The sequence below is a fragment of the Vitis vinifera genome, chromosome 19 (assembly GCF_030704535.1).
Source record: "Vitis vinifera cultivar Pinot Noir 40024 chromosome 19, ASM3070453v1".
NCBI classification, from domain to species: Eukaryota; Viridiplantae; Streptophyta; class Magnoliopsida; order Vitales; family Vitaceae; genus Vitis; species Vitis vinifera.
Genome location: NC_081823.1, coordinates 2,792,770 through 2,806,589, shown reverse-complemented (window position 1 = coordinate 2,806,589; position 13,820 = coordinate 2,792,770). Strand labels below are relative to the sequence as shown.

Sequence of the window (13,820 nt, the reverse complement as noted above, 5' to 3'; positions counted from 1 at the left end):
ATTATTTTAAAAAATAATACTAAAAATAATTTTTGAAAACTATTCTTGTAAAACAAAAATCTATTTAAAAATCTAAAAAGTTTTTAAACTTGTTTTTAATATTTTAAAAATAACTTTTATATATAATATTAAATCACTTTCCATGTTTTTATAATTATTTTTTAATACAGCACTTCGAAAATTAATAAAAAAATAATTAAAAAATATTCTTTAAATACATCCTTTTTTCTAGAACATAAAATAAGAAACTAGTCTTTTTCTTTTTTATAGAGAACAGGAAATTTTTTGGCAAATAGTTACCAGACTTGGGCTTAGTAGCTGTTCTTATGAACCATTTTTGGCAAAAACAATTACTAAACATGGACGCTTCTATCAGTTTTTGGCTTTTTTTGACCCACTGCCTTTGGTTGTCCAAATATGATACAATGTTGTGAACTAAAAATGGAAAAGAAGGGAAACTTCAAGGAATCTGAACAACAAAAGGTAAGCAACATAACCAAAGGAAGCAAGATCTAACAGTAAGAAATCACAATTTTCATCATTATTTCACGAAAATTTACAATTCTAATTACAAAGATCCAACTGGGGCAAAAACAAGCTATAGCCAGACTCATCTCCTGTTTTCAAGCACCATCCTACAAACCTCATAGAATAAAGCAATCTAACACAACTTCCCAACCAAATTCAATAAAAAACAAACTGACCCGTCATTCAATTCATCGTCTACTGCCACTTTCCAAGAAAATCAACAGTCACCCAGAAAAATTTGGAAAAACCCAGTTGCCCAAACAGAGAAATCTGTGTAGTTCCTGTTCAATTCAACTCTATTCAGTATTGGAGGATCAAGGAAGCAAGCCACTGAGCAACCATCCAAGTTCTATTTCCATATCAATGGAAGCTCACGTCCAAAACCCTAATCATACTTCTCCCTCCAAGAGTATACAACCAGGAAAACCCATGAAAGGGCCAGAACAATGTCTCCCACAACCTGCTTTGGCCAGTCCCAGGCCAGATCTTCAAGCTTTCTCTCAAAGTAAATTCTCCACAAAGCCATGAAAACATGAAGAGTGACGCAGCCCTTGGCGAAGAAGCTCTGAAACTCTCTGTCCTTGACAAAGGCCACCATGAAAAGGAGGAACCCAATGGCGAATAAAAGCAATCCAGAGAATGAATCCGAGGTTCGGATTAAGAGCTGGTCATGGGGTGTGGAGCCCTGAAGCTTCCGGGCAATCTCAGGGCCATGCCCAAACACAAAGATTTCGTTTGTGTAGAACATCATTAGAGCTCCACAAGTGAGAGCTATCACAGAATGGAGACTGCATGTGAGGAAGAAAGCAGCTGATCCCATGTTGATCAAACAACCCTCTAAATCTTGAATAAGAATTCACAGAGTACAGATTAACAACCAAACTCTAATCCCAAAGCAAACAAATGGACCTGTGATTTCAAAACCCAACCCTAAATTCAACTGTACATGGGCAAGAAACCCAGAAGAACCACCCCTTGATTAGAACCCTATATAGATCTTTTCTCCAATTCAACCGACCTCAACATAAATATTGGATCAAAAAAAAAACCCACCACTCCCAAAGCAATTAAACCACAATGAAACTGAAAAAAGTTTCTAACGCCATTTAGATTTCTTCAACAATTCAGGTTCCAAACCCAAATTTCATTGCAGGAGATCCGATCAAACCCGGATGCAACACCCAATAAAGGAAACTGAAACTGAAACGGGTTTCTAAAAATTGGGAGAAACTTTTTTTTTTTTTTTTCTGTGGATATGAAAGAACTGAATTTTGGAATTGCCAGTAATGGTGAATTCCACTTCTTTCTGCACTATCAATGATTTTCCACGATTTATTTGGGCAATTGGGTTCTGGATTTGGATGAATGATGATGATGTCGCTGATGATGGGTTGAGAGTCTTTTTTTAATGGCTTCCATACTTTATGCAGAAAATGCCATGCTTGCTTCTTTTACAAAGCTATTGAATATCCCCTGGCATGGACCTTAGGGCTTACATCACCCTTTTTATCACCTAATAATTATTTTGGATTTTTGCTTATATTTATTCATTTTCTTGGAGGCTTGCATGAGAAGGGCCCATTGCCTTAGATTCTTTTAGATAAAATCCATGGTGGGGTATTGTATTATCAGCCTTTTCTTTTCTTACCTTACCATATCTAAAAAGTATTTCCATGTCTTAAATAGAAAAATGTTAAGATATTCTCAAAATCAAAGAAATCAGGCCATGGGAAATGAAGTTCGTCTTTGAAGGGGGTCGAATCAAATCTGTTCAATAAACTTCTTAAGGTCAACAACCTTAAGATCTTTCCACACAACATCAATTACAATTTGATCCCTGAAAATGACTTCTTTCAATATCGTGATAGAATCCCTTAAATTTTATCTTCCACTTCAACAATGGTGGCATCTTACCATAAGTCATTATATTAAAATGAAGATTTCATGAGATTTGTCAAAGAAGCCAACTTTCACATTTTTATAACCTCGAATTATTCAGTCCGTCCTTAGACAATGATTAAATACATTTGATCTTTATGAGTTTTCACTATCTTTTCATGTTCAAATTTAATCGTTAGTCTTCCAAATTTCTTAAAATGATATTACTCCAAATTCTGTTTATTAAGAATTAATTTTAATTAATAAAAAAATTGATGTCTCGTACACTTGATTAGGAGTGCAACTTAGGCGATTTGACCAGATCCAACCTGAATCTAACTCAAAGTTCGGATGAGCTTGAATAATTATTTTCAATACTTGAATTAGGCTTTCAATCCAAGCTTAATTTTGGTTGAGTTCAAGCTAAGGTTCAACCAAATTAAACTTGTTTTAACGTTGATATAATAATATTCATTTTCTTTTTTATTTTTAAGAAAAAATATTAAATTATATTATTTCCTATGTTTTTCATTTTTTTTTAGAAAATATATAAAAGGTATATATTTTGAACATTGGTTCAATAAAGTAAAAAAAAAATGGTATAACAACAATGAAAATTGGAAAAAAAAAATTAAGTTGAATAAAGAATTGAAAAGTTGTCTTGATTGAGACAATTTAAAGTGATTTTTCTTTATAAAGATTAATGAAATGACAGTATCATTAATCCAATCAACTTTCTTTACCAATCCTTACAGATTTAATGGAAAGTCCATTTGATTGGTCTTCCAATTCAATGACAGCTTACTAAATTAAAACGGTAGGTTGCCAAGCACTAAATTCCATGGTAAAAATTGCTATAAGAAAGAGGAATATTGTGGAAATCAAATGGTTGGGCCATAGTATAATTTGGTTTTCTAAAATAATAAAAACATTTTTTAAATTAAATTTAAAAATAAATTCAAATATGAATAAATTTTGGGAGAATTATGTTTTGGGGGTAGATGGACCCTCAAATTAACAAAAGATTCATGTAACTCTTCAAATTGAGTTCAAGACTCAATGAAAGTATGGAAATTGAGTTGAAGGATATCATCTTTTAGTATTTCCAAAAATGCCCTTTGTTGATTTTGAGAAAAAAAAATTAATATTTTTGAAAAATACTTGTATTTAATTTAATATTTTTTATTTAATTTAATATTTTTAAAAAATACTTTTATGTAATTTAATATTTTTTTAAATACTTTTATTTAATTTAATATATTTTTTAAATAAATTTATTTAATTTAATATTTTGTAAAAATAAATTTATTTAATTTAATATTTTTTTTAAATACTTTAATTTAATTTAATATTTTTGAAAAAAAATTATTTAATTTAATATTTTTGAAAACTACTTTTATTTAATTTAGTATTTTTGAAAAAAAAAATTATTGAAAAAAATTTATTTAACATAATTTTATAAAATATTTTATATGTATTCTTAAAGGGTATATTTGTCCGTTACTATTTCATATCCTTCAACTCAATTTCAAGAGTTATATGAACCTTTTGTTAATTTGGGGGTCCATCTACCCCAAAAGATAATTCTCCCTAAATTTTTTTAAATATTATTCATATTTTAAATTATTACTCAACACACTTCAAAAAAATAATGAAAAACACCTTGAATTTGTTAAAAAATAACTTATTTTCAAAAAAAGAACTTTTAAAAAATATTCTTGATGATAAGGGGGGTGTGAAATATCTAGTTACAATGTCAAATCAGTGGTAACCCATCATATCTGAAGGTGAAACTATTTGAAATTTTGAATTTGGAGACCAACCCAGTGCCAACTATATGATAAAATTGGTCTGCAGAGGATGCCATGAATCATGGGTCCACTCTCACAGCTGTGAGGGTGAGGATTCTCTGATAATTGTGTTCAAAAAGACAAAATCTTCCAAACATATATTTCAATCCAGCAAAGCTTTCAGTACAGGTTGTATCGTGCTCACCACTTTCATTTTTTATTTTTTTAAGTTTTAATTTTAAAATAATATGCAGTCTCCCACCCAGTCCAAATATTTTTTAAAAAATAATAATAATTTTGACAAAATTTTGATAAAATAACATCTTTTAGATATTACCTTGACAGAACCAGTTGAGAAAACTAGTTTTCAAAAACATTCTCAAACAAACTCAAGATATTTATCTAAATGCTCAACAAGCAAACCTGAGTGATATCACAAACATTTATCCCAAACTCAAGTGATTGGAACAGACATTTGAGACCATCCTAAATGGGACTTTTGCTTTATTGAAAGGGGAAAAAAAAAACCCCCACTGTTGAGCTACACCTAGAGGGGACATAAACAACACATCTATCCTTAAAAAGTAAACCTAATGCAGGAGAAAGAGCATACAAATTTTGAAGGAGACAAAATAGAAACAAAAGTTGAATCCTGTAAATGAGAATGTCACTCTTCTATTGTGTCATAAAGGGAAAGAGAGATTGTATCTTTGAGTTCATAAATATGGAAATAGGGAACATGACAGCATTCCAGATCACTAGAAAATGAAGCTAACTCGTATGAAGCTTATTCAGAATTGAGGTATTTAGTATTTACAACAAAAATGAATAGATATTGACACTTTCCAAACAAAAATTTGGACCATCTTTTCTCTATTTTCAATCAAACTTGCACTCATCTGCCCAAATCCTCCTAACCCATCAAGAATAAATTTGAAATTAAAGACCAAAAATTATTTTGTGTTGCCTAATATACTCAAATTGAATTGTTATCCCTAAAGCCAGGGCCAACTTTGCGGTGACGCCTTGAACCAGATCTCCTCTCTCCTCTTCCACGTTTGGGGGGGTTCTTCCTTGCAGGGGTCCTTCCAGCCACATTTTCAGGGATGACCGCACCTTGACGATTGCCTGGGATCACCACATCTCGAGGTGGTGGATGTACCACAGGTGGTGGGGGAGCCATGTGCTCCAGTAAATCTCTATGGTATGCCTGTATGCCAAAGATCAAATATATCCAAAATGTATATACATTTTCTACTGGCTTTTAAAGAAAAAAAAAAAAAACCACAAACAAACATAGAATATGTATGTAAACAGAAAGAATGGTCATTTTTCACCACAAAATTAAATTTATAATCGTTTTCTGCATTATTGATAGGATTTGTGATGAGTACATTGTGTTTTCTATTTGTGTTCCTACAACCCCTGAAGGTTTCCATATGTTAAATCAATATCATCCTCGGTGAGGACTCCATTTCCCATAATTGCTGCATTCCAAGGCATAGGTCGTCCAAACCCTGTGTTAGCCAAGTTCGAGGAAGATAGAAATGGTAACCTAACAGGTTTACACTACTACTGATGATCCATGAAGATGTAAATGACACCTGAAATGGTGCCACCTTGTGGGCCTTCCGTGAAGCCGATCAAGAATTAAGATGTGTATAATCATAACATGCATGGGTTTGTGAATCAGAAGGTAATTAGGCAAACCTTCTATTTCTAACCTAAAAAGATAGGCCATATCTTCTATGCAAAGTTCATAGCAAAGATAAAGAAAAAGATAATCATAATATGCATTTAAACCATGTTTAGTTCCTAGAAAAGGAAAAAAGATGTCAAGGAAAATGAGTTTCTCACATTTTTAAATATAATTAAAATTAGTTGGACATCTTATGCATTTTCATATTATTTAATCTTTATATAGAAGAATTAAAATAAGTTAAATGAGGTAAAAGAAACATGTAAAGATAATGTACTAACTTTAAATCTATTTTTTATTTCCTTCACTCTTTTTTTTTTTCCTTTCATTTCTTTTTTCTAATCTATATTTCATTTTCCTTCCATTTTTTTCTCTATATTCTTTTCATTGTATCATCTCTCAATTTTTCCATGAACCAAACATAGGATTAGAGTTACATCCTACTTATTTGATGTCCAAATGACAGAAATCCTTAAAATGTTGCAGTTCATAAAATGTTACCTGATATACAAAGTTTCGTCTTTCACAATCCAAAAACATGCTGATGTTCCAATCGACTTGTGACGTTATTTTGTCCCTCACTATGGCAAAGCTTAACTGATCCCTGGAAGTAAAGCGATCAACTTCATTGAACCATAGACAGGTAAAAAGATTTGTAATGGGGATATGTTCCTTTACAATCACGCAACCTTCAGGAACATCTGCAGCAACTCAGACATAAAGCCAAAAACCTCAATTTCAAGATACAAAATAACACACACAATACACATAAGGATCACACACTTACCGCTAGTTATAGGAAGCTTAGCCTCGGAATAAGGTGTTAAACCCTCATTTTTGTAAAATTCAATCTGGTAATCAATGGAGACATTATCATACTTCCCTGCAGCTTTATTAGCTTCAGCTTCTTCAAACACATCAAAGCGCCTATAATGTCTTGAGATTGCCAAACTAGCATTTTGACGCCATAAGAACCTGAATAATAGATAAATGAAGGTATCATACCGTAGAAACTAAGAAACAATGCAGAGGCATACAGATATATAGTCAAAATTAAATCCTAATAATGCACTGTTCTTGATGCATCCATGAGCATCATATGAAAGATGACTAAAACAAAATGACTCCTACATCAAGTTAAAATTGCTAAAGTCACTTTCATGCAAGTGTACATTAACAAAATGGCAGAATGATGTTCAATTCCACTAAGTTAAAGTTCAAAATTTTTTTCTCTAAGTCTCGATTTTGTGGTTAGATCAAAAGTCATGAAGGACAAGGAGTTGTGAAATTTAACCATCAATCGATCAGAATGTCCAAGAAACACAATTCAAATTCTGTTTAAAGGGGTATCAAGTTATTCCAAATTCCATTAATTTCAAGGAACCATAAGAGCCAAAACAAATCAATCAGTTAATCAAGTGGATAAAAAATTAATAACTTGATCATAGGAAAGATATTTTCAAATCTTCTAATTAATAATTCTATGTCAAATTTCATTAGAAGTCCATCCAAACAGGAGAAAATCTACCTCTCAAGAACTTGGTATGGATCCACAAGAAGCTGAAGTTTTCCATCAATCCATATGGAAAACCGGACATTGGGAAAGATTCTGTGCAATAGAAGCTTTGGAATCTGTCACAAGCATGCAAGCAAATTAATAGTACTGCTTATGTAATAAAATCACGATGCTATATGGTATGCCTCTTTTGGCTCCCAAAACAACTCCAAATTCATTTATTTACAAGTTAAAAGGAAAAGACAGTGACTTCCAAAATAAGTAGACTAATTATAAGAGTAATGCCTCTTTAGTATCATACTTATTTGATGGTGAGTTTTAAGGATCCTATTTTCAATCTACTTGGCTCAAAACCCTTCATAACTTAGGCAACCCTAATATTCTTAATTTTTATCATACACTAGATGCACAACCTAAAAAATACCATTGACATTTTAAAGAGCCGATTGACTCTGATGTATTCATAAGCATTGCATCCATATCCAATGCAAAAAAGTAAGAGCTTAATGTCAACCTTGGATGTAAGCCCATTAGAATTAGAAACTAACCAGTTGATATCATGCATGTCAAAGATCTCATTCTAACATATGTTGGGTAATCTCTTTTGTTGTTAAAACCAAACTTATTACTTTTTGGAGAGCATTTCAGTTCTGAAGTAAGTTCAGTTATCCAATTCCTAAAAATGAAGCTCAATTGCCCCACCTTTTTTTGTCAGGTTGTAATTTAGCCTTAACATAGTAATGTCGTCTCCCAAAATCATATAATTGATCCCTTCAAGAAAATTGGGAAATAAAGATTTTATGTAAAAGTGAAGAAATAAATGAAGTTCCAAAGTGATCGGCCAAGGCTAAGGTGGCCCTTTTAGCAAAGATTAAGTATGGGTTTTATTTCTTGCAGGCTCATAGCAACAACCAAGTAAGATGTAGTCAGGTTTTGGATGGATTAACTGCTTATTTTAGAATGTTAGAAATTTTCCATGCACCTTGTTTGTGATCTCCAATCCATTTATAACACTAAAAGAATCTGCACCAACAAGAACAATAGAAGTTGAGATCATTCCTCTTCCTTGGAACCATTGAAAGGAGATCCAGTTCGGCTTTTTGGTTGTTGACACAATCAATGGACATGAGAACATGAAAGCAGTCTATTACACTTTAAAGATAGTCCTTATATGCCTAGCCTAAATTTCATGAAGAAAATTGATCAAAATTGGGTTCACAAATTGAGCACAAAAAACATTAAGGTTTAACATTATATTGGGAAGGACACAACGCATGATAAGGACTGTATTGAGTAACAATAAGAGTATAAAAAACTGCCCCCCAAAACCTCTGGGAAACAAAAACAAAGGAACCCCTTAAAAGTCAAGGACCCTAAGGCCTGATTCATACTAATAGCTGAACTATCTCCTTGGTGATTCTTTCCAAACAAAAAAAAACCCTTAAAAATTAGTTCATTCCTTTAAAGACATAATTTCAATACATGTTGCCAAGAATTTAAAAGAGGATATGGCTAGGGCTAAATGAGAAAAGCATTTAAGCAGGTTGACCAAGTGGTAGGAACTAAGGCTTCATTACAGTATAAAACATTAGCATAGATATCTAAGTGCAATCCCATGCATTTTTTATGTTACCATTGTCATTTAGCTGGTTTAGTTGCATCATGTCATATCATCACAACCCAAATTCTGTTCAACCAGAACAGTAAAACTTAAGAACAGTAAAACAACAAAAACAAAACAACCAAGAGTTATCTAAAGCACATCCTAGCATAAACCAAAAGGAAGAAAATAATAGAACACTAACAAGTGAACTCACCTTTCCATTGCGTCTTGCATCAGTGTATGGAATGTTATGTACAAGAATGATCCTCCATAATCCAACCCTCTTACTGCTGTCCAAGACACTAGAATTCCTCATATATGCTTCTGTTTCTTCATCAATAAACATATAAAAGGGGACATTTTTCCTGGCAGCTTCACTAACATTCCTGGGCTGTTGTATAATGTCATAGTTTCCTGAGAAAAAATGATATGCAAAAAAGTTATTTTTATGCAGAAAACAAAAACCTTTCAAATAAATTTGAGCAGTTTCATCCTCGATACCAAATATAGCAGATGCAACAATGACTTCATGAGGCTGCTCCAACTCTTTAAGGTCAGCTTCATCAATATCAAATCCAGTATGATGACCAGGCTTACTTCCTGTGACAAATCTGATAAAACAGAATATGCACAGTAGATATACACAAGTTGTAAATGAGATGCCCCAGCAGAAGAACAATAAGATGAATTTAGATCAAACATAATGAATATCTGTCAAAGGCCATCATGACTAAAGGACAACAATGATAATATATATACCCATATATGATTAATGCATTTAAACAAAACTGATAACAAGAGCAAAACCTACCCACAATGCACAGTCATTGACTCTTTTATATCAAAGGAATCATTCCTCTGTTTTAGTGAAGGATATCCACCAAATTCAGAGCCTCCATGTGGTTCAGTTTTAATTGGGTTTTCCTCATGAACATAATTTAACTGTTTAAGCAGAGGTGATGGGGATGAGGAGCTTGGGATGCTAGCAATAGCCTGCTCCACTGGAAGGTAACACACTGGGCATGCTGAAACAAAAGGACAAAAAGTAAAAAGCACTGTGTTAGGACATATACTAAATATGCAGCTTTGTCATTTTAACTGATAATATAGCTTCTCAAATACTCATTTGACAAAAACCAAATAATTAGACAAGGTGTTTCAAATTATATCATCAAATTATTACCATTACATGAATGGATCAGCTGTAAGGTGGGAAAAAAAAAATAGAAATAAAAGAAATTTTCAAACTTACGGCGTGGTCCAATCCGTTTCCTATCTGGTGGAGGAGGTGGAGGAAATGCAAAATTTTCACATGGATGGTGCAATGGAGGGGTATACCCTACAACAGCTGCAACAGCAGAAGTGCTAGGAGGAAGGGGAGGACGGTGGGCATTATTTTCTCCACTTTCTGTCACAGTGCTTGGTATATAATCAACATTATCCTTATGCTTGACTTCTATCCTCGGCAAAAAAAATGGGAGATCTTGATCAGATTCCCCATTGTCATAAGGATTTATGTGATGGATATGCTGGGTAATGCTCACACTATTGCTTTCCGGTGCATCTTCATATAAAAACAGGCCAATTACATAGGTTATTACTCAAAGTATAACAATAACAAGAGAAACTTAAAACCAAAACACTACAGTGACAGTTGAAAAAACAGAAAAATAAGAAGAAGAAGAATAATGAAACCTAAATAAGTCACAATGTATGTATACCCCAAACCCAGTTCAAAGGACACAAATAGCCACAATAAGATCAATACTGTTCCCAACATTTCTTAGTAAATAAAAAAACCCAGTGATCCTAAGCAATCTGTCTATTGCACTCCTCACTTGTTAGAAGAGAGGTACATCCAATCCAAATGAAATTCATTGCTCTGAAGATTAATACAATACAACAAGGTTAAGTTGTACTATTTCATCAACAAACAGTCACAACCCCGGGCATGTTTCCGACACTATGCAAGAGCCTGCCCATGGTCGCCATCAAAAGTTATCCTACATTTCCCACTTCAAAAATAGACACAACATAAAACATAGAAGGTCATATAAATAACATCCATTAAAATAACATCAAGCATCAAAGATAGTATAGATAGCATCAATTAGGCTTCAGCTTGGAAAAAACCTATGCAAATCACATCAATCAGGCTAAGATAAACATAAGACTACACAAGTGTCTACTCACCATCTAAAAAAAACATCCATTAGGCAGAGATAATGCAAGGCCTCAGACACTGGAATTTGACAATCAAAAGAACTGAGAAAAAATGGAAAGAAAAATAAGCAAATGATACAGAAACAAACCTTTACTGACAGTTGAGAAACCTGATAAGAATACCAAAAAGGCAAAGCCAACCAAAATAAGCATTCCAACCCTTCTGCGACTCAAAAATCTGAAAAGATAGGGAAGAAGCCTTTCCTTTTCCCTAGAACCAGAAGGTAACATCTTTGAAGGTTTGCGCCCAACAAATTGAGGCTGAGGGTGAAACGCACCATTTTGAAGATGTTGCAGAGACCCATAACTTCCACTACGTAAACCCAACAACCCTCCAGTCATTGTACTTCTGCACACACCGCTTCGCCTTTCATCTCCAAAGAAAACCCTCACATTCACAAACCCCACAAGTTTTTCTGCAGACCCCAATTGGAGAACGCCTCAACAACTCCCCCAATCAATCTCTCCTCCTTTACCAAACCCACAATTCTTTTCCAAAACTGGTACAAATCAATCCATAAAAGCAGAACCACTAGCCAAATTTTCTGAAAAAGGGAAAACAAACATTTGATCTAAGCCAACACGCAATTCAATCGCGAAAACCCAACATCATCCGTGGAAAAAACTAAACAAAAAGTATGAAAACGATTACAGACGAAAACCAAATCAAAACCCAGAAGTCTGAAAACTCCCCCAAATCCAAATCCAAAACCCAACCTTTGATCCAAACCCACAAATCACACCTCCCAACCCAACAAAAAGTGTGAGAAATTTCAACAGAAAATCAAAATTCATTGAATGCAAATGCGAGATTGAGATGAATTGCTCCCTCCATCAATGTCTTCCAATTCCAAAAAAAAAAAAAAAAAAACCCCAATTCAAATTCTGGAGATTCTCTGAATTAGGTCAGATTCCACCATTGTACATCTCTTCCCTCGTCCGCGTGCTTTCCAAATTCACAGTATTTTCACAGCTAGCCTATTTCTTAATTTTAATTTTTTTTCTTTTTGTGAAAATTTATATATACAATATGCCTTCAAAAATTTAAAGTGACAGGGATAATAAATAATAATCCCATGTGCTCATAATTGTCACGTGCTTAGCACGTGAGTGAATGTAGGGTCATTTTCGGGACAAAATAACAAAAGTGGATGATTAATCGATCATGAATCTCCAAATGGATGTCACTTGTTTAAGGTTATACCCATATTAATTTTAAGAAATATTATTTGATTATTTTTAAAAATCCACAATTTTTTTTCTACAAATCATTATATGTAGCCATTTTATGAAAATTATTTAAAAATTAAATGGCAAAAATAAATTATGAGATATAATAATACATTATTGGCCTACCATAATTGATTATCATAAAGTTTGCGTGTGACAAAATAGAGAAAATAATTATTAGGAAACAAAAAATATGTATCAAATATTTATAAAATTTTCCTATAAAATGAAAATTATAACTGAGGGGAAAATCTTTTAGGGCATATTTGGTAATTGTTTTTTTTCAATAAATCTGAAAAATAGTTTTTGAAAACAATTTTGGAAATTTGTTATCTGACTTATTTAAAACAAAAATCTGTTTGGAAACCTTAATTATTTTACATATTTGTATAATTATTTCTTAAATCAACACTCGAAAAATAAGTGAAAATAATTAAAATATATTATCTAAAAACACTTTATTATCTGTTCTTAAAATTAGAAAATGAAAAATATGTTTAGTAATCAAAAACTGTTTTTTATTTTGAATAATAGAAAACTATTGTAAAAAAATAATTCTCAAATAGACCCTTACTATTTTTTTCCCTTCATTTTGTCTTATTGTGTTTTGGTTTCAAGAAAATTAAAAATGAAATAATTTTTTAACATTCGGGTTATCAAATAAAATTTAATTTATATACAATAGAAAAAAACAAGTAAATGAATTATAAAAAGTATATAGAATAATTTATTAATTTTAAATATTTTTTTTTTTCACTTTCTCTCTTCTTGGAATTTTCCCTTGAATTTTTTAATTTTAGGTTTGATATTTTCTGTCCCTCATATTTTCCGTTTCATTTATATATTCTTTTAGCATTTTTTTCCCTATCTTGGATATTTTCTAAAAATCAAACATAGCCTAAATTAATTAATATTATAATTACAAAAGAAATTTGTAAAAAAAAAAAAAGTCTCATAATGTTTTTCCATATGGATTGTATTTTGCAATATAATTCTTTTATTGTAATTAATAATATTTCTTTTGTCTTTTCAAATAATATTGATATTATGAAGATTTTATTAAATACGAAACAATTTTTTTAACCTAAAATTTAATCAATTTAAGCTTCTTATTAAGATTAAATCCATTTTCAAATTCTCTAACTAAAATTATTAAGATCATAAACGAAGTCTTACACTACTAACAAAATTTATGGGTTTTTTTTTTAAAAAAAAAAAAAAAAAAAAAGGTTGGCTTAGGGAAGTATTAAAAAAATGAAAAAAAAATGTTAAGAAAAATAATTTTTATATGTTAGGTTTATCAATAAAAATAGGGAAAAAATAAAAAAAATCAAATATAATTAAAATCAATTA

At 31.8% G+C, this 13,820-nt stretch overlaps 2 protein-coding genes across 6 annotated transcripts; both read right to left on the bottom strand.

The window, feature by feature from the left end:
• Positions 1-513: 513 nt before the first annotated feature.
• LOC100260596 (uncharacterized) lies at positions 514-2,019 on the bottom strand. Its single transcript, XM_003634630.3, has one exon. It carries the CDS (start codon positions 1,346-1,348, stop codon positions 914-916), a length of 435 nt encoding a protein of 144 aa, XP_003634678.1. The 5' UTR covers positions 1,349-2,019; the 3' UTR covers positions 514-913.
• Positions 2,020-4,962: 2,943 nt separating this feature from the next.
• On the bottom strand, positions 4,963-12,275 carry LOC100246918 (probable hexosyltransferase MUCI70). Of its 5 annotated transcripts, none has more exons than XM_002282381.5 (9): positions 11,327-12,275; positions 10,267-10,578; positions 9,826-10,039; positions 9,516-9,625; positions 9,229-9,428; positions 7,424-7,527; positions 6,683-6,870; positions 6,397-6,596; positions 4,963-5,406 (listed from the first exon to the last, which is right to left on the bottom strand). In XM_002282381.5, the coding sequence occupies exons 1-9, from the start codon at positions 11,577-11,579 to the stop codon at positions 5,173-5,175; spliced, it is 1,815 nt and encodes a 604-aa protein (XP_002282417.1). In that variant the 5' UTR covers positions 11,580-12,275; the 3' UTR covers positions 4,963-5,172. The 5 variants fall into 5 exon arrangements, with proteins under 5 accessions (XP_002282417.1, XP_059591162.1, XP_059591163.1 ...); XM_059735179.1 differs by having other exon boundaries at positions 11,208-12,269; XM_059735180.1 differs by having other exon boundaries at positions 10,267-10,470; positions 11,208-12,269.
• Positions 12,276-13,820: the final 1,545 nt, after the last annotated feature.

Excerpts from the sequence above, each read along its gene's own strand:
- LOC100260596 (XM_003634630.3), bottom strand. The coding sequence starts at position 1,348 with ATGGGATCAGCTGCTTTCTTCCTCACATGCAGTCTCCATTCTGTGATA.
- LOC100246918 (XM_002282381.5), bottom strand. The coding sequence starts at position 11,579 with ATGACTGGAGGGTTGTTGGGTTTACGTAGTGGAAGTTATGGGTCTCTG. Across the intron at positions 10,040-10,266 it reads GAAACGGATTGGACCACGCC|CATGCCCAGTGTGTTACCTT; the intron begins GTAAGTTTGAAA and ends CTTTTGTTTCAG. Across the intron at positions 9,429-9,515 it reads TGTTGCATCTGCTATATTTG|GAAACTATGACATTATACAA; the intron begins GTATCGAGGATG and ends ATTTTTTCTCAG.